The sequence below is a fragment of the Bos taurus genome, chromosome 16, assembly GCF_002263795.3.
Source record: "Bos taurus isolate L1 Dominette 01449 registration number 42190680 breed Hereford chromosome 16, ARS-UCD2.0, whole genome shotgun sequence".
NCBI classification, from domain to species: Eukaryota; Metazoa; Chordata; class Mammalia; order Artiodactyla; family Bovidae; genus Bos; species Bos taurus.
This window is the reverse complement of record NC_037343.1, coordinates 27083754-27104808: the sequence shown is the minus strand read 5'-3', so window position 1 is coordinate 27104808 and position 21055 is coordinate 27083754. Positions and strand designations below refer to the sequence as shown.

At 50.6% G+C, this 21055-nt stretch overlaps 1 protein-coding gene across 1 annotated transcript in view; it reads right to left on the bottom strand.

The window, feature by feature from the left end:
* Positions 1 to 21055, bottom strand: part of CAPN2 (calpain 2) — a 58323-nt gene that overhangs the window by 33521 nt on the left and 3747 nt on the right. The window contains exon 2 of the mRNA NM_001103086.1: positions 19248 to 19317. Within this exon, the coding sequence (NP_001096556.1) occupies positions 19248 to 19317 (70 nt within the window). The remainder of the gene's footprint in view (positions 1 to 19247; positions 19318 to 21055) is intronic.

The window sequence follows — 21055 nt, the reverse complement described above, 5'->3', positions numbered from 1 at the left end:
GCAATTAAGCCCAGCCACAGCTGCTGAAGTTTTCACTCTAGAGTCCATTCTCTGCAACAAGAGAACCCACCACAAGGAGAAGCCTGTGCAGCGCGACTAGAGAAGACCCTCACACAGCAATGAAGACCCAATGCAGCTAAAAAAAAAAGAAAAAGCTAAAAACCAAAACAAACCCATTTGATATCGGTGGGCACTATTACCACCTTCTGTAAGGAGACTGGGTGGCTCACCCCAAGGCCCCAGCTAATGAATGGCTGTCAGGCCTGTCTGAGCAAAGCACACTCTGTTAATGCATAATCGGAACAGTCTCCTTGGCAAATAGGTGTCAATTTCTAATTCACTTAGGTCCCAGGACATGGTCCTGGGGGCTTTTGTCCTTGAGAGGTGACTCCATTATGTGTCAGCATTTGGGCTGCTCAGTGTTTTTTCTTTCTAGTTTCCTGCTCACTCCACCTGGATGGCCACACCTGCCTGAGGGTTTTCTCCCCACAAGGAAACCTGCTGGGTTCCCCCTACCAAGGTCAGAATCTACCCATCCTACAATGGTTTAAAAAAAACCCATCTGCTCTGGGTAACCCCATGGTGACCTGCTCCTGCAGAGGTGAGCAGGGTGGAGAGGAGGCACTGGAGTCTCCTTCTGGCACAGCCTGTTTGGGTCGGCCACGTTGGGGTCTGGGTAAAACCAGGCTGGCTGGTACAGGCCAGGCCAGATGATCCACTGACCTTTGAGGCTCCAGCTCACCTGTGGTTCTAACTGGTTTGAGAGGATGCCTGCCAGTGACCAAGGCCTCTCCTGGAATGCTGCCACATGGATGGGGCTTGAAAAAGAAAGATCCGGTGTGTACTTCTATAGATGTTTAAATTACATGTCTATAAGAGACTCTGAAAGTAAAAATGGCTCAGTCGTGTGTGACTGTTTGTGACCCCATGGAGTGTAGCCCACCAGGCTCCTCTGCCCATGGAATTTTCTAGGCAAGAGTACTGGAGTGGGTTGCCATTTCCTCCTCCAGGGGATCTTCCTGACCCAGGGATCCAACCCATGTCTCTTGCATCTACTGTATTGGCAGGCAGGTTCTTTTTTTTTTTTTTTTTAATTATTTTTAAATTTTAATTGGAGGCTAATTACTTTACAATATTGTGGTGGTTTTTGCTACACAGTCACATGAATCAGCCATGGGTGTACATGTGTTCCCCATCCTGAACCTCCCTCCCACCTCCCTCCCCATCCCATCCCTCAGGGTCCTCCCAGTGCACCAGCCCTGAGCACCCTGTCTCATACATCGAACCTGGACTGGCGATCTATTTCACATATGATAGTATACATATTTCAATGCTATTCTCTTAAATCATCCCACCCTCACCTTCTCCCACAGAGTCCAAAAGTCTATTCTTTACATCTGTGTCTCTTTTGCTGTCTCGCATATAAGGTCATCATTACCATCTTTCTAAATTCCATATATATGCGTTAATATACTGTATTGGTGTTTTTCTTTCTGGTAGGCAGGTTCTTTACCACTAGCGCCATCTAGGAATCCTGGGAGGGATGGTTATGCCTCCTCATTCACTTGCAGAGGCTTCCAGCCAGGCTGTTTATGTCCAACAGTGTTCAAACCTTCTCTGACTAGTGTGATGTGTCCTCCACCAGCTGTTCACCCTTAGAATTAACTCCAAGGGCATCATACAGCCTGCATAGACAATCATTTACTCCATTTACACTGTGGCCCACATTCTTGGCTAGAAAAATTCATCATCATAAAATTGCTACTTCCTGTTAAGCCAGTCTATAAATCTAATGCAATCCCAATAAAAATAGCAAGAGGATTTTTAAAAAATTGGAACACAGCTGATTCCAAAATTTACTGGGAAAAAATAAACATGAAGCCTAGCCAGCAAAAAATCTAAATATCTATTAGATATTAAAACACACACATAATAAATAAAATAGTACAGAACTTGTGCATGAACATAGAGATACATAAATGCACTGAATAGAAAGTCCAGAAATAGTTCCAAACATAGAAATTTAGTAAAGATAAGTTATTCACAAATGAAATTGGAATAACTGAGTACTCATCTAGAAAAAAAGTCAAATTATAGCTCATCTTGTCATGGGAATAAATTCTAAATGGAATAACATTTACATATAAATATAATATTATACATCTTAACTATATACTTTATATTTTTATGTATTATATGTAAATATTATAAATCTATCCATTTGTATTATCTACATATTTTTGCTTATGTATTTATGTGATATACTGTTATATTTTAATACAGTCACAATATGATCAATCTAGCCATTTGTATTATTGACATGTTTATTCATGTATTTATATGATATACTGTTATGTCTTAATATAAATTCATGCTATGATAGCATTATAATATTTTTATAAATCCATATATTCTATAAGAGATAATGGGAGAATTCTTTTATAACCTTAGAGTGGAGATATCATCAAATTACAACCTAGAGGTCATAAAATATTCTAAGAAATATTCTTTAGGTCTTTTTATTTCTTGTGGACAGTACAGTGTTAAACAGTCTTTATTTTTTTTGGCTGTGCGAGGTCTTTGAGGCTGCAGGCTTTTCTGTAGTTCTGACAGTGGGGGGCTACTCTTTCGTCGTGGTGTACAGGCCTCTCCCTGTGGGGGCCTCTCCTGTTGCAGAGCACAGGCTGGAAGGCAAGCTCACTTCAGTAGGTGCTGCGCGTGGGCTCAGCAGTTGTGGCGCATGGACTTAGCTGTTCTGAGGTGTGTGAGATCTTCCCACATCAGGGAAGGAATCCACGTCTCCTGCACTGGCAGGTGGATTCTTTACCACTGAGCCACCAGGGAAGCCCACAACAGCTTTTAAATTAGTCCACTGAGTAAGGTTGCTGCTAATGGATTTTAAAAGCCATAAAATGTTTAAATGATAAACTTAACTACATTAAAGTAAAAAAAAAAAAAAAAAAAACGACATGCTAAACAAATCACAATAAGCAAAGTCAAACTAAAAAATAACAGGGAAAAATATCTGTTACTCAGATCCCAGACCAAAAGTTATGTATAAATCTTCTCAGTATTTAACGAGAAAAAAATGAAAGCTCAATAGAAAAATGGGCAATGGCATCAACAGAGTCAATGGGAAAAGGAAAAATTAATGGCTCTTAAACATATTAAAAGGCACTTACCCTCACTCATCATAGAAGAAGCATAAAGTAAAACTACACTGAGATACCATTTTCACCCTTGGGATTGCCAAGGTCAAAGCGTGATGACCTGGAGAGGTTGTGGGAGAATGTACATCCTCAGTCCTGACAAAGGCAGTTTGAGGCTATTGTTGATGTGCTCCAGTAATATCATATGTAGTCATCTCCCTACAGACATTCTCACAAGAGAAATGATGTATGTACAAGTTTATTTGCTGCAGCGCTCGCTGCAACAGAAAAGTCTGAAACAAGGTATATCTCCATCCACAGAGGAGAGGTGAAACAAACTATTGTCCTTCTCCAGGGATAGTCTATGCGGCCGTAAGAAGGAATGAAGATGCTCCCTGTTGATACAGAATGATCCCCAAGATGTGCTACGTGAAACAAAGCAAGTGCAAAACGACAACAACAAGAGGAAACAGAAAAAGAGGAGATGGGGGCACCCTGTATTTGCCTCCCTTTTCTAATTCATATCTTCACAATCTGAAGTTATTTGGGAGGGATTGGGGGCAGGAGGAGAAGGGGACGACAGAGGATGAGATGGCTGGATGGCATCACTGACTCGATGGACGTGAGTCTCAGTGAACTCTGGGAGTTGGTGATGGACAGGGAGGCCTGGCGTGCTGCGATTCATGGGGTCGCAAAGAGTCGGACACGACTGAGCGACTGATCTGATATAGAAGAGAAACATGTTCTTCTATAAGCTTAGATTGTGGTTTTATTACCATAAACTCTAGTTTATTGCCCTCAATAGATAATTGGTTAGGTTAATACTTGCAGTGAAAAAAAAATGAAGCTTAATATCAATTACTCTAAATGAAAATTATTTTTGGCAGAAGTTTTCTATAATAATTGCTCCATAGTCAATAAGAACCCTGGAAGAGGGCATGGCAACCCACTCCAGTATTCTTGCCTAGAGAATCCCTATAGACAGAGGAGCCTGGCAGGCTGCAGTCCATGGGGTTGCAAAGAGTCAGACAGGACTGAGCGACCAAGCACAGCACAGTCAAGAACAGTCAATCAAGTCACTTACTCCCGTGTCCGCCAAAGTGTGTTCTGTAGAAACCAGTTCCTCAGGTTAACATGTTCCTTCAGAAATGTGTTCAGTGTGACGTCAGATAAGTTTGGGAAATGCAAAGCTAACTAGGTCAGGTGTGGAGACATTCAGAGTCTTTCAATAATTGTACATGGTCACCTCCCCAAAGCAGGGCCGTGGATGGCTCCGCGGTAAAGTACCTGCCTGCAACGCAGGAGGCACAGGAGATGCGGGTTTGATCGCTGGGTCGGGAAAGATCTCCTGGAGGAGGAAATGGCAACCCATTCTAGTATTCTTGCCTGGAAAACCCCATGGACAGAGGAGCCTGGCAGGCTGTAGTCCATGGGGTCAAGAGTTGGACACAACTGAACTCATGCACACATACTTTAGAACTTGTTTTGCTATAAGACACACACACATTCAAACATGTATATATATATGCTTTTGGGGTGAGGGGGTAAAGCCAAAAAAATTTCTGAGGAATGAGGCGTGGTATATCTAAATACCAATACATTCTGACTCACCACCTCTCCTCTGCCTTTCTCATCCTGGGAGCCTGATACCTGCCTTGGTCTGTCCTGAGGCCTGAACACAAGCAGGGACAAGTGTCAGAGCTGGGTCACTATGGGTCCCTGACTGCCCTGGCTGCTGGTGACATTTCCTTTCAGCAGGCGGCTCCTGGCCAAGTCCCTCCCTGAGGCAGCATCAGGGTCCTGCCCAGAGGTTCCCAAACCACACCAAAGCCTGACCGCAGGCTGGACAGATGGGCTATTCCAACATCCGGGCTCCCCCAACACTTGGCTCAGCTTCTGCTCCTCCTTTCAGTCCTGGGAGACACTCGGCCAGTCCAGGCCTGCCAGGCTGGGGAGGGGGCTGGGGGATTTTCTGTTCTGCTTTGCACCCTTAAAGCTCACCTGGTGCCCAACAGCCTCCTGCCTGGTCAAGCAAGGGCTTGCCGGTCCTTCCTCCCAACACTGGCACCACATCCAGACTTAACTCCCAGGAAGAGACAGTCCTCACTCCACATGGAGAGGGGACCTAGAATGCAAGTGCCCCGGGAAAGGGAACTGTGGATTCAAATGCCCTCACGTGAAAATGACTGAGCGCAGGTCAGTGGGGGGATGAGAGAGGCGGTGTTCTGGGAATCTGGAGCAGGCTGGGGGTGGGGGACAAGTGGAAAGCAGGATAGAAAGGAAATCACCCAGGGGAGGGGATCCAGGGCCTCAAGCTAGACTTGCCCCTTGATTTTGGACGTAGGCGGGCACTGCCCTGCCCAGTGGGGACCTCTGGATCCCTGTAACGGGCGTGTCTCACTGGAGGTTGTGTTCATGCCTGTTTCCTCAAAGAACTGCCTCACTGCCCCCTCATCTTGCCTTGCACCTCATTCTCTCGCCTTCCCACACCCCTTTTTGCCTCCAGCACCAGGAAACCTCCGTGCCAACTCCACCCTCTGGGGATTCCTCAGAGGCTGGCTCTTGGCTGCCCTGTCAGTCCCCTTTGCCTGGGTTTTCTCCTCCAACCCAGGCCCTTGGGATTGTCCTTTCAGCAAGACTTCCTCTACAAGTCGGCTTCATGATGTCCTAGGGGCCTGCTCTGCAGCTAAAAGGAGGTGCACAAACCCACAGGCAGGGTGCCTGCTGCCTGGGAGTGCTGGCCTGCTGGAGGAGAACCTCGGGGCCGGCAGCACCTGGGTTGATGGTTCGCCTACCGAGGAGGTTAGAAGAGCCCCAGCCACCAGACACAAGGAAGGGGCTCCGTGGGCGCCCACACTCCCCCCAGGCAATCCCCAAACCAGAAGGGAAAGACCCCCTGGATAGAGCTGGGAGGGCAGATCTGGATATGAATCCTGACCTCGCCACTTAAGACTGTGTGATCTCGGACACCTTTCTTAATTCCTCTGAGACCATGTTTTCTCAGCTGTGAAGTGGGTAAAAGACACACATACCCTCAAAGGGTTGTTAGGATCCGACGGAAAAGGGAAACTAGGGTTCCTGGCTGGGTTTCAGAGATCTGTAACCCAGAGACACGGTGTGCACATTTTGCCTGTAAGCAAACACAGGCATTTTCCAGGGAGGAGTCAGGTTTCACCCCCCTTTCATACCCCGAAAGTTAAATAACACCAGAGCTGACACTGAGTTCCAATCCTGGCTTTGACTGGGGGCATACTACTCTCTGTGTGCCTGTTTTCTCATGTATACATGGGCTTCATAATAGGGAGCTGTCTCGAGTTGAGAATTAAATGCAAGAACATAAGCATTTAGAACACTGTCTATAGGTGGTGGCTGTTTTTAATCTTCTAACATTATAGAAGAGAAACCTGAGGCCTGGAAGAGGCGAAGTCTTGACCGAGGATGCGTTATGCACCAAACACTGGCCACAGCAGGCTGCGCTGTTTCGGAAAGGGTGACAGCTCAGGATGGGGGGGTGCAGGAAGGTGGGAGTGAGGAGGGAGCGGAGCCCCCAGGGTGAGGAGGGGGTGAGAGGGGAAGGACTGAGACCACTAGCGCCTGTGGGCCTGATCATTGTGAGCCCCGGCCAACTCGTCCAAAGTAAGGGGGTGGGGAGGAGGTGTAAATAAAGGTGAAGCGTGAGCACTGATGAGGGTGTAGATCCAAATGCATTCACTCAAAACCCCAGAAAGACAGAGAGATTCCCTGCTGGCTCAGTCGGTAAAGAATATGCCTATCAATGCAGGAGATTCAGGTTTGAGCCCTTGGTGGGGAAGATCCCCTAGAAAAGGAAATGGCAACCTATTCCAGCAGTCTTGCCTGGGTAATCCCATGGACAGAGGAGTCTGGTGGGCTACATACAGTCCATGGGGTCACAAGAGTCGGACGCAACTTATCGACTCAACCGCCACCACTCACCTTCACCGCCCCCCCCCCACCCCTGCCTCGCCTGGGACTGTGGCAGCTGTCCCTCTCTACTCCCAGTGCAGGACTGGGAACTGAGTACCACCCCTCTGGGGTGAGGCTGGTTTGGTGGTCTCTTCTCTGCTCTGTCCCCTCGCAGAACCCAGGAGCCTCCTCCTGTGTCTGCAGTTTGATAATCGCTTTCTCTCCCTGCACGCCTTTCCCAGGCGTTTTCCGCACAAAACTTCTACTACCTTTGTGCCCACAGCAGAAGAGGATTCGTCAGTTCAGTTCAGTCGTTCTGAACTGATCGTCAGTCGTTCAGTCGTGTCTGACTCTTTGCGACCCCATGGAATGCAGCACACCAGGCCTCCGTGTCCATCACCAACTCCCAGAGTTGACTCAAACTTATGTTCACTGAGTCGGTGATGCCATCCAACCATCTCATCCTCTCTCGTCCCCTTCTCCTCCCACCTTCAATCTTTCCCAGCATCAGAGTCTTTTCCAGTGAGTTGGTTCTTCACATCAGGTGGCCAAAGTATTGGAGTTTCAGCTTCAGCATCAGTCCTTCCAATGAATATTCATGTTAGCTTTAATTTTTTTACTTTAATTTTTTCAGTAGTTCAATGACTACCTCGTGTCTTCTCTCTGGCCCACCCTCGGGCACCTGCCAAGATTACTTAGGCCACTTTTGCTCAAGGGACCCCAGGGAATACCCTGCAAGTTCAAACTTCCCCCTCCCTCCCCTTCTAATTTGTTGGGAAAGGAGGTCTGAGCAGGATTTTGGCTGTTAAGCACAGCTGCCGCACCCTTCTGGACTCAGGCACCTGGATAAAGGTCTAACTGTCCCTAGCCGGGCTGCCCTCCCCCGGCTCCTGCACAGCCTCACCGTGACCCTGACCATGTACACACAGGCTTCCCTCTGCGGTGCACACTCGGCCGCACCCAGACCCCCACCCGCTGAGTACACAGCACCCCCAGGCAGACCTCGTGAATGGCTCCTTTAAGCTCCAGAGCCCTCTTCTGTAAAGGTAAATACATGTAGAGCCATGTGGGTAAATTTCCAGAGCCGTGCTCCCCGGGCCTCTGTGTCTGGTCCTGAGGGTCAGTGCTGAGCACCGGCCAGGCCACCTGGGGCCCGCTGCGGGGAGTGGAACGGTGACGAGGATTGTATTTGCGGCTGCTGGAAATTTTTCCAAGAGCGGAGCAGGCTATTTGTTTATGCCTTCTCCTCCTTTCTCTCCCACCATCACTGTCTTCCCTCCAACCACAGGGAAGTGGAGCAGAGAAGCTGGGAGATGCTGGCTCCCTGCTCACCTGTCCCACGGCAGCTCTATTACTCTAGGGAGAGGTGCCTGCTGACGGTCCCAGGAGAATGGCAGCTCTGCGAGGGGCCGGGACCCTGTCTCCGTGGAGCACGTGCTCCGTGAAGCAACAGACGTCTCAGAGAAAGAGACAGAGTCCGAAGCCCAGGGCTGGCCTCCCAGGGCCCTCTCTGCCTTCTTGGCCAGACCGGCGCCTCTGAGCACCTGTCCTTGCACTGACCCTGCATACGTGCTGCTTTTTTCCCTCCCTTCTGGGCTCAAACTCCCTGTTCCCGTGGTCCCTCCTGAGCCAGGTCTAGAGAAGGATAGAGCTTCCTCTCCAGGGTTCATCAGACAGCAAGGGGGATGATGATCAAAGAAGATGGATTAGAAGAGATGGGGGCGGGGGGAGGTGAACATCGAGCCTCAAGTCCAAACAGGGCACATGGGCTGTAGCGGGGTGGGGCTCGAGGAGGGGAGCTTAGACTGGTCCTGAGAGGGAGTGGAGGTGGGGCGGGAAGAACTTGCAGGGAGAGGCAAGGTCCAGTGCAGATGCCGAAAGGTATGGGGGGCGTGGCACCATCCAGGAGCGTGGAAAGCAGGCCAGAGCCCCAGTGAGGATGCTGGGAGGATGGAGGCTGGACACGGGTTATCCAGAGTCTGAACTGACCCCCGAGGGAAATTAACCTGAGGTTCCTTTTCACCCTTTCTTCTTCTGCACAGACCCTCCAGGCACAAGAAAATAACACTTGCATCTTCCAGAAAGGGCTTCTCCCTGCTGGGGAAGAAGGACCCAAGGATCGAACCCGGGTCTTCTGCGTTGCAGGCAGATTCTTTACCAGCTGAGCCAGTAGGGAAGCCCTGGAGAGAAAGTAAGGACGCAGAACAGAGAGGACTGGATGGATGGGGGGAAAGTGGTGGTGGGGGAGTGGGGAGAGGCAGAGACAAGAAGAGGCCGGTGTAGAGAAAGGACTGTGATGTTTTTTGTTGTTGCTGTTTTCTTTTGCCTAAAGTCCAGTCCACTGATCTTCCTGTCATGGGCACCCAGTAAAGCTGGCTGAACGGAAGCAGAGAGGGTCTCAGGGCTGGGCGGGGTGTCCCAGGAAAGCTCGGTGGGTGAAGGGAGTCCAGAAACTGGGAGCACCAGCCCAGCCAGCTCAGTGCCCCTCCGCCCTGCACACCGGGAAGCCCTGGAGAACACACCTGCCCCAACCACGATGGGCTTGTGTCCGAGCAGCCTTGGGTCACCACTGTGGTGAAGGAAGGACAAGGCCATTATGCAAAGGGGAGGAACCGTGGCATCTTCCAAAAATGGCAACCTCAATACTTCTGGTTGCACGTGTTCTTCTGGAGCCTTGCCCATCCCCACCACGGGGTGGGATCTGCGTTCTCCCCTTGAACCTGGTGGGCCTCTGTCTATCTCGATGAACAGGCATGGCAGGAGGGATGCTTCCTGACTTCTAGGGCTCTCTACAACTTCTGTGTAAGAGGGTGAGCTCCCTTAAAGCCCCCGTGGAAGACACCACACAGGAGGCAGAGAGACCCCGGAGCTTCAGCTGACCAGCCTCCAGCCTAGACACCAACCTGTGGCTGAGGGATCTTCAGGTGCCCCCCAGCCCCATCCACCCCAACCCCATGGGAGACCCCAAGAGAATGCCCTGGCTGAGCCCAGTCATCCTTCAGAACCACAAGAGAGAACAAGAAAATGATTGCTATTGTTTCAAGCCTTTGATGGTGGGAGGCAGGTTGCTAAACAACAGATACAGGTGTAAGGAGACCAGGACCTTCCTGAAATCTGTGCCTGGCCAGGGGCAGTGAGATGCACCTGCCAACTAACAGAGAGGAGTCCACATGGAGAGATGTCAGTGTGAGGATGCTGACATCCAGTCACTCCAAGGTCCCGGGGGCACCCCAGTACCCGAGATGCATTGCACATGCCTGGTCCAGGAAGCTGGCACGATAGATGGCCCTGCCAGGGGGAGTATCCCCGAGATGCAGGAGGGCTAATCTCCTTTGCTGCAGCAGCTCCCCAGAGGAGGGCTGGAGCTTTTCTCCCACGGGGTCAAACATCCCAGCAATGCCGCCCTGACTGCGGCTCCATATTGTTTCCTCTTTCCCTAGGATGACGCCTGCTCCTAACTGTGGCTGGCACTGTGTGGAGTCTTCACCAGTTCCCAGCACAGGCATCGCACCCTGGGTGCCCAGTGACCACCCTCCATCTGCCCCATGGTACTTAATGCCTCCCTAGTCTCCTTCTCCTCCTGGGTCTATCACGGTATCCCCCAGGAACATTTTTGCTCCCTCTACCCCCAAGGGACGTTTGGCACTGTCTGGGGACATTTTTGGTTGCCATGCTTGGGGACTGGGGTGCCAGTTCATCTTGCAGGCAGAGGCTGGGAGCGTGCCATGCAGCCTGCAGCACTCAGGACAGCCCCCGGGACGGAGAATGACCCAGTCCCAACTGTCAGCTGTGCTGGGGCCAGGAAACCCTGCTCTCTCTCGAGTCCTGCTTGCCTCGCATTTCATCCCTATAGTACTTTGTTCCTTTGCTTTCCATGGTGACGGCTAGATACATGACCCTTCCTGAGACTGAGATACTGGTATGTGCTTCCCAGGTGGTTTGGTGGTAATGAATCCACCTGCCAATGCAAGAAATGCAGGTTTGATCCCTGGGTCAGAAGATCACCTGCAGAAGAAAATGGCAACCCACTCCAGTATTCCTGTCTGGGAAATCCCAAGGACAGAGGAGCTTGGTGGGCTACAGTCTATGGGGTCACAAAAGAATTAGACACAATTTAGTGAAGAAACGAGACACTGGTATCTAACAATCTCCAGCAGGCCTGATGCCCTGCTGACGGGACGAATCTCTTTTGGCCGAGGCAGCCTGGTGAGTCTCAGCTTTGGAATGGAGGGGAAGGAAGCCAATGGTGCCCCCACTCCGGGCGCTGGTGGTGGTGGGGGGGTTCCTAAACGAAGCGTACACTCTGCCAGGACCCGGCCGGAGAGATGAGTCCCAAGGGGCCGCCCCTTCCGTGACTGCTTCCTTGCCTGGAGCAGCCCAGAAAAGGGTGCCCCCAACCAGAATGATGCTTCCATACAATCACATCACATTGTATTAGCGCTGTCAGGGGCAGGAGGGGGAGTGGGGCGGGGAGGGGGGTGCTCCACTCTGCTCACATCCCAACCCTGGCTGTAACACGGGGCTTCAGCCTCCTTCCGTGAGCCGCACACAGAGCTGGAGCAAGAACAGATGATCCAGGCCGGATGTGTTCCCTCCCTCCCTCCGCCTGATGCTCCTGTGGAGAGCTCTGAGAGGGAGAAGGAGAAGGGAGGATGGAGGGGGACGGGGTGCCAAGGCCTCAGGGGCACACTGTCGCACACCAAGCTTGCGTGTATGACCAGAAGGAGGCTGGGCTCCATGTGCCTGGAGGACACAGCCTGTTATCCATCTCTGCTCCCTAGCTCCCTGTGAGAGTGGCCCCCACGGGGACCCCCTGATAGCAGCATTACCTGCCAGCTCTCTCTTGCCTTCCTGCCAGCCACAGCCACATCCTCGCTGTCCTCCTCAACCCCTCTGTGCCCCAGGCCCCCACAGGAGAGGAGGTGGAGCCAACCCTCCTTCTAGACTCCTACTTCTCAGAGCTCCTTCCTCACTCCAGGAGGATCCAGCCAGCAGGGGTCTACTTTCCTGACTTCCTAGGGGCCTTCACAGTGTCGAACTAAAGGAAAAGTCTCACCGTGGCTGGGGCAGCAAATGCAGGGGAGAGATCACATAGGGGACTGTGGTAAGAATGAGCACAGGAGGGGCTTCCCTGGTGGCTCAGGGGTGAAGAGTCTGTCTGCCGATGCAGGAGGCACAGGTTCCATCCCTGGTCTGGGAAGATCCCACATGCCGCGGAGCAGCTGAGCCCACGCGCCACAATTACTGAGCCTGCACTCTAGAGCCCGGAGGCTGCAACTACAGAAGCCCTGGCACCCGATAGCCTGTGCTCTGCAACAAGAGAGGCCACTGCAATGAGAAGTCCATGCACTGCAACTAGAGAGCAGCCCCAACTCGCCACAACTAGAGAAAAGCCTGCGCAGCAATGAGACCCAGCACAGCCACAAGTAACTAAAAATTATTCAAAAGAATGAATGTGAGAGGTTTCCTCAGTCTGATCCCCAGGGAGAGAAGAGACCACCAGTGACACACCCGTAAGGTTCTGCACCACATGGGAAAAGGAGAGATGCAAATGCCACCTTGTTCCCATTTCCCAGGTGGGTAAGTTTTTGAGGCTGAAAACAGCAGAGGCACTGCAGACAAAGTGGGTGCTGGGAGAGGAAAAGGTCCAGGCAAGGGGGAGTGAAGAGCCTCCCAGCTTCCCCTGGAAACATCAGGGAGAAATGGCCGTTGCATGAGCCCTGAAAGCTGGGGCAGGAGACTTCACTGAGTTTCCTGAACTTTCCTCCAAACACTAGCTCCTCTGTCACCTCCTCTCCACAGCTTCAGTGTCTGTCAAAGCCAAGTGCTAGAGCCGACCCCGTGGGGTATTCAAAACCAGCCGCATGTACCTCCTCCCCTCAAGCCTTGCTCTCCCCAAAGGTAATGTGCAATTTGCAGCTATTAAACCCTTACTAAGTGTCAGCCTCTGGCAAGTAGAGCTTTCCACGCATTATTTAATTCCATCTTCATAGCCCTATGATGTAGATACTATTATCATCCCATTTTATGGATGAGAAAACTGAGGCTTGATGAGGATGGTGATTTGCCTCATGTGACACAGCCAAGAAGTGGTGGAACCAAGAAGCCAACTTCTAACTGATGGACACTCAAGTCCTCACTCTGGACCCTGCTATTTACAGATATTTGCTGATGTCTGGGGCTTCCCTGGAGGCTCAGGCGGTAAAGGATCTGCCTGAAATGCAGAAGACCCAGATTCGATCCCTGGGTTGGGGAGAAAGGAATGGCTACCCACTCCAGTATTCTTGCCTGGAGAATCTCACGGACAGAGTAGCCTGCAGGGTACAGTCCATGGGGATGCAAAGAGTCAGATGTGACTGAGCAACTAACACTTTCACTTCTTCACTGATACGTGTGCCTTGCTTGGCTCTGTGTGGAGACATACAGGCCTGTGAGGATCATCCCACCCTGAAAAGTCGAGGATGGGGGGCTGGATCCCAAGAGCAGTAGCCATAATGCTATGGTAGCTATAGTGCACACATGGCTTTTTCCACTCAAACCGAATAAGATAAAAAATTCAGCTCCGTGGTTGGATTAGTCACACTTCCAGTGTTCCCCATGTAGCTTGTGGCTACCATACGGACAGTGCAGAACATTCCCATCACTTCTGAAAGTTCTGGTGGACAGTGCTGGCTTGGAGTCTGCCCCACTGCACACCGGCCATGCAATGTTGGGCCAGCCAGCAGACCACCCTCCTCCTGGGGCTCCTGTGCCTGTACTGTAGCTGCCGAGGGTCCCACTAGACCTCACAGAACATGTGGCCCTTCATTTTTGAAATCCCCTGGATGAGGGCCTCGCTGGGCCTGATGCCGTGTGGGGGGATGATCTGAGCAGGGGTCTCAGACCTTGGAATGGAGATGTTATTGCTCAACATACATGAACTGAAGCCCGGTGCGGGGGCGATGTGCGGCTGCCAGGGGGAGCCACAGAATGTAGGAAGTAGTGAGACCTCAGGGAACTCAGATCCAATCCCCTCATCTCAGGAAAAGGCCAGAGACCACACAGGGATGTGGCCTGGCTCCTGGCTCAGGGAGCAGTGGAATAAGCGAAAAGTCACACTCTGACCCACAGGCCCACGGGGAGCAGAAGAACCCTGTCAACTCCTCGGGCGTTTCCTGAGATTGCAGAGGACCCTGTACGCGACAGTGGGGTGGGGGAGAATTCTTTGGGGAGAATTCCTACTGCCTCTGGAGAGATGAGGTCAGGGGCAGCAAGGAGAGATGTGCTCAACCTTGGGCATCTGATGGGCAGGAACCCCGCTGTGTGACGGCCAGGGCAGGACGGGGCCTCTGGGCGATCCATCCCTGCCCTGTTTACAGACCTGTCTCAGGTGCAGCCGGAAAGGGAGCTGGGAGCACAGGCTGCTGCCACAAGGGAGACGCTGTGAAAGAGCATTTATAACCAGAAGAGCTGGGAGAGGAAACGATGACTCATGGACTGCACACATCTGCCCCAGGAGGCTGGGGAGGGGGGTGGGGCAGTGCGGGCAGTGCTGGGCTGGTGGTGAAGCCATTGTTTTAAGAAAGAGGAGAAACCAGCCAACACTCATTTTTAAATTTTAAAAAAAAAAACTATAAGCACTATCTTTAAAAAACGTATCCTACAAAATCCTGGCCCAGGACTCCTGAAAAGTGGCAAGCTCATCAAAGCTGTCTGAGAAACTGTCACAGCCAAGAGGAGCCTTAGGAGCCGTGACAACTAAATGCAACGTGGTATCCTGGATGGGATCCCGGGACAGAAAAACGACTGGGGAGAAACTCAGGAAGGTAAAGGATGGACTTTGGTTAATGATAATGTATCAGTATTGGTTCATTAATCGTAGCAGATGTCCCACACTAATAATGTAAGAAGTTAACAATCAGGGAAACTGGGGGTGGTGTGTATGGAATTCTCTGTACTTTTCATCTCAACTTTTCTATAAATCTACAACTGTTCCAACAAATAAAGGCTATTAAATTTTTTTAAGGTGCTTATTAAAGTGGCTTTTAAAAATTATAAGAATCACTTTTAAATGATTATTATTATATAACCTTTAAAAATGGGAAAATAGGGAGAGGCTGAATTTGCTCAGGATTCTACAATTTGCCAAGTGCGTTTGCCTATATTAATTGCATTTTTCACCATGGCCCCAGGAAGGAAGTATTATCATGATTCCCATTTTCTAGAAGAGGAAACTGAGGCTCAGAGTGCCTGGATAACCTGCTCATTGTCACGCGGGCTAGGAAACAGGAGAGGAAGCCGAAACTGGAGACCTCCTTCCTGGTGCTTTTCCCACTGGCTCTGGGCTCCCCACTCTCTGCTGAGCTCGGCTGTGAGGGGAGACACCCTGTGACACCTCTCAGCAGGTGCTGTGGGGCTTGTGTGACCCTCAGCGGTAGGGTGAGGGTAGAGGCTGGGTGATCCACCTTTAGGGGCCAGGTTACAAAGACACGGGGCTGTGCGGTTTCAGCACTGGCAGCCTGGAGCCCTCCCTCAAGAAGCTGAGGGCCTTTGGGGGCACCTGGCCAGGGCAGCCACCTTCCCCTGAGAGCCGTGAGGGCAGTGGGGACCGTGGGGAGCTATGTAAAAGGGGCAGTGTGAAAGCTCAGCAGTGGCCCAGTGAAAATCAGAGGCAGAAGGAGCTCGGCTCTCGGGTCTCCCAGCCCTGGGGGCCACCATGGCCATCACCTGTCACAAGAGGCTATCAGCAGCAACTCCAGGCTGTATTTAGCTGCAGGGCAGCCTGGCTGAAGGTCAGCTTGGATCTCCAGCCCTTCCTCCAGAGAGGCAGACTTTTCTTCCCTGACTCAGTGCTCAGCACAGCCAAGGTCTGCAGTACAAGTGGCTCACATCAGAGCCGCCTACAACAGTTAGGGTTACTCTGGTGCGGCTTTGAGCTGACCCTCTGGGAAGGTGGTAGAAATCTGTGGATTAACTACTGCCAGGCAGCCCTGTGAAGGAAGCCCTGTTGGGAGATGTACAAGTCCAAGGACAGCCCCGGCCCAGGTTCCCTGGCAAACTGAGTGAGTCTCCGGGTAAAAAGTACAGGTAAGGAAATACAGTTTGCTTTGAGAATGTTACCTCCATATTTCCTCAACAAAGCCTCATGGCAACTTGTGATGGGAGTGAGAAGAGTGTAGAAAGATTTAAAATCATATTCGAGTTCTTTCCTTGGGCCATTTTTAGCTTTGTGGCCTTGCATGGAGTCCCCACCTGCTGCCGCAGCTTTCTTATCTGCATAGTGGGGTGAAAATATTTATTTGGATGAGATAATAATAATATCACTACATGTAATAATATTTATGACATGAGATAATGAGATGAAAATGCTCCACGAGTTGCACACTGTTTCTTAGTCACAGGGGCTTCCCAGGTGGTGCTAGTGGTAAAGAACGTGCCTGCCAATGCCGGAGACGTAAGAGACACGGGTTCGATCCCTGGGTCAGGAAGACCCTCTGGAGGAGGGCATGACAACCCAGTCCAGTATTCTTGCCTATGAAATCCCAAGGACAGAGGAATCGGGAGGGCTACAGTCCATAGGATTGAAAAGAACTGGACATGACAGAAGCAATTTAGCATGAATACACAGGGTCACAGGGGCTGTTATCACTCCTCGGCTAAGATATCACTCTGGTGCCTAGCCCAAGATCTCCACTCAGTGTCCGGCATGAGGAGTGATTCTAGAACAGTTGAATGCCCCTTAGTAGGGAATCTTTGAGATCACCCTGCTGACCCTCCCCACCTTCCCTTTTTAGAAGAGGCTGAGGTTCCTAGTGATGACTTGCCCACGGTCCTCAACTGTGAGGTGAGCCTCGACTCCTATCTCTAGTTGCGTGGCAGGCATTGCTGCCATTTGTTCCTGATGCTTCTGAACCTTCGGGGACCGGGTGACAGCCACCACCCCACACCCACCCTCTGCCCAGATGCCAGAGTCAGGGTGAGAGTTCAGTTCACCACATTTCACAGTTCATAGTCAAATCAGGATCCTCCAGTACAAAAGGCCAAGAGAACAAAATGGCCAATGTGGTATAAAAACAACAACAAACAAACAAAACTTAGAAATGGCAAACCTAATTACTGAGAAGTTTTTAAAGGACTTTAGCTTAAACTTGTTTTTATTTAATTCGGTGCATATCATGTGGATTTTTACCCCAGGAATGTAAACTTTTTGTGTCTCCTCTCCAAATGGCCTGACAGTATTCCAACAGGACTTACATCTTACAATTCGGTCCTTAAGAGATCATTAAGCTCTGAAGTGGATGTTTAGCCCAGGTGTGGAATTTAGCCCAGATATGACCGTTGCCATTTCTGTTTCCAGATTTTTCTAAAACCCCCGTGGTTAGCTGTAATCTCCATCAACTTCTAGCTCAATTAACTTTCATTTTCTCTAACCAATGGACTTTTCTGGAGTACCCACCTTAGGTGCCTAAGGGCCCCTGGGTCTATCTTTTGTGAGGGAGAGAAGGCAGGAAATGGGAGGTAGGTATTCTTTAGGTAAAAGTATGCTCTGGCATCTCAGGAATTTGCACACGGATGCTGAGCTCAGATAGTGGGGTTTGCACGCCTAGCTCTGAGTCATGCTCTCCATTTCCCAAGGGGCCCCCAGCATACCCTGTCTTAACATCTTAATGATTCACAGAGCGGCCCCGACATCCCTCAGAGGTTGAAAACTTTCCATGCCCCTTCTAGGGAGTCTAGCTCAGGGATTAAACACAGACCGTCTGCATTTGCATTCCAGGCCCTCGCTTCAGCTGTGGGATGACCTTAAGCAAGTCACTCCCAGGACAGAACCTCTCTGCTGGGTGGGCCAGGAAAGAAGGCACAATTCAAAGATGCTTAACTCTGTTACTGAAAACAAGTTGAAGCTGATGGCTCAAAATTAGGTTTTGGTTTATCGCAGCAAATAAGCTGCTCCAGCGATCGTAGGCTCATATCTACTAGGAGTAAAACATAATAAGCGTGGATTCTATGAGAATCTTAAACAGTGGTCGCAGGCCCCTTTGTTAAGACTTCTTCAAAGAAACCCTGGGGGCAATAAGCCACGAGGTCCTACTTAGAGCACAGGTAACTGTACTCAAGGTCCTGTGATAAACCATAATGGTAAGGAGTGTGAAAAAGAACATGTATATGTGTAACTGAGTCACTCTTACAGCAGAAATTAGCACAACATTGTGAATCAACTATCCTTCAATAAAATCAATTAAAAAAACAAAAATAAAACGCAGGTGCTTTCATGTCAAAGCAGCCTGTAGGTTCCAGTCTCAGCAGGCACTGTATTCAGAAATCAGAGCCCGGCTTCAGAGAGCCTCACAACTCAGCTACTCCAGTTAAAATTACTTAAGTGAACATTACAATTGCCTCTGTGACAAGAGCACCATGCCCACTGTTGTGATACCATGGTGAGCTCGTCCTGCAAACACTGAGGACACCCTGGTACGTTAACTTCCTCCCCCCAGTGACTACTAGGGTTTCCTCTTCCTTTACAATGAGTCACCATCCCATCCCTGAACCACAGAGAACTGATGTCTCAGTGCTGCAGCTGACCCGGGGGAGTCCTCCTAACTGGTCCTCAGCCTGGAGCCTGACTGCTCCGTGGGCCACTAGTAACACTGGCTCCGGGAGATGCAGACGCTCCGGGTGGCTGAGATCCAGGAGCTCCTCTGTCTCCCAGTGGGAGCATCTTTGTAACTTCAGCAACTAGCCCAGCACTTCCCTGGTATTCCAGAGGCTAAGACTTCTCATTCGCACTGCAGGGCAGGGGCCCGGGTTTGATCCCTGGTCAAGGAACTAGAACCCATGTGCCACAACTAAAGATCCCGCATGCTGCAACAAAGATTGAAAAGTCCATATGCTGCAACTGAGACCCAGCACAAAAATAAATACATAGTAAAAATAATAATAATCTCAACTCTTTAAAATGACAACAGCAACAAACAGCCCAGTCTGGTGCAGGGGACACAGGGGGCCTCACTGCACCTCTGTCTATTTGTCTACCACAGCACAGGATCCTAAGGAGACAAGACATTCCAGGAAGCTTCTGGAAATGGAAATTGCCAAAGGGTTTAGCAAGAGAGCGGAATCATAACTATCCCTCACTCTTTCCACCCACAGCTGTGTCGACAGGCCCCTGTAGCCTGCTTAGATGCCATCACTTACCTAGGGCTCCTTGGCAGATGTCTGTGCGAGTGGCTCCTCCAGTAATAAATTGGGGATTATCGCAGATCTCCTGAAAACGAGACCCACAAAGTATTGTCAACATATATGCCATATGCTTTTGTAGTTAGGACACCTCAGTTTCCAACAGATGCACCAAACCCCTCTGTCTCTCCCCTCTCCTCTAGGGAACGCCTGGCCGTTAGACTGCCATGGGGTCCTTCTCTGACCCCTGCTCTGTGGGTCCTGATAGGTGGTAGGGGATCCTACTGCTCCACCAGATCCCAACGCCCCATACTGCTTGGAGCCTACTTCATCATGCCACTTCCTAGGGCCAGGGCGGTGGCAAGTCCAGCCTCCTCTGGGGGCCTGGAGATGCTCCACACTCTAAAGTTGCCCTGCCCACCACGCCCGCCCCTCTCCTCTTTTCCTGCATGGGATTTCTCCTCTCCTACCCAGTTCCCTCCTTCTCCACATCTTAACATATCTCAAGACTCACTGCCACCAATTCCATGAAGCCCTCCTTCACAGTCTGGCCCTCACTCATCCTTTCCATCCTGAATCCCAGAGTATCTGTACTCTGCAATTCAGCAGCTAGATGTGTGCTGTGCATGGTGCTGGATACCACTATGTCTTCCTAACACTTATGCTTCTTGAGGGCAGGGGGAGGTATCTAGCTTTCTGGATTTGCCCACAGGCCATGATACTCGGGGCGGAGGGTTCGCATACTATGAGCCTGCTGTATGTCAGTACTGTGTGTGGTGCTTTATCTCAGGAACATGGATGGGCAACAACCCCGTTTTATAGGTGAGGAAACAGGCTAAGAGATGAGCCACGTGTCCCAAGATGCATCGCTCATGACTGTAGACAGCAATGGGATTTGACTGCTGTAAACCATATACTCCTTCCCCTCCTGAACTGCCTCTAAATGATTACTAACAAGCCAAAAAGGGCTGTCCCACAGGTCGCCTACTGGAAGCCAACTTTGAGCAGGGCTGGCCCCTCTGCTGCCCTCTCTGAGCACGCTTCCTGATTCTGAAGAGCCGCACCCAAAACCACAGAGGAAGCACAGAGCATAAATCTGGGCTTCCCTTGGCCGGGACCCTTTGATTTGGAGGAGCTCCACCCCAAAGTGCCCGGAGGGCCCCCTCTCTGTCAAGCAGAAACGTTTCCTGGGTGAGGCCAGGATCTAGCCCCTGTCCATCGTGGCTTAGACTGTAGACCCTTCTGGAATCCACAGCAGAGCACACTCCTCTCATGCCTGAATTGTCCCTTCCCTGTTCGGGTGGGTCTGTCTGGGGGAAGACAGGCACAGTGAGAATGTTTTTTTGCTGAGGCAAAGGAAGCCAGCTTTGCCCGAGGCCTGCCAGCCAAGCACTTATCCTGCTGATGGAATACACGGAACTTGGTGCTGGGAGCCTAGAAATCATATTGATAATCCTCGGTGCGCCAGGCACTTATCCCAGAAGGGTTTTTCCATTATTTTTGAGAAATTTTTCACGCCTTTGGCAGCCTCTCCAAAGAAGGCAAAGTTTAGAGTGGCTCTTAGAGATGCTTCAGGAAATTTGTACACAGCATGAAGGGCACGAATTAAATACGGAACATCACAGTCTCAGGAAAGGGGTTGAGAGCCTGGGCTTTGGAGTTAGCTGGAGTGTGACTCCTGGCTCTGCCACTTCTTATATAGTGGGTTCAATGACCCTGGCAAGTTACTTCACCTCTTTTAGACTCAGTTTCAAAAAAAAAAAAAAGACTCAGTTTCCTCATCTGTATAATGGGGATAGTGATGACAAGTGTACCTACGACATCTG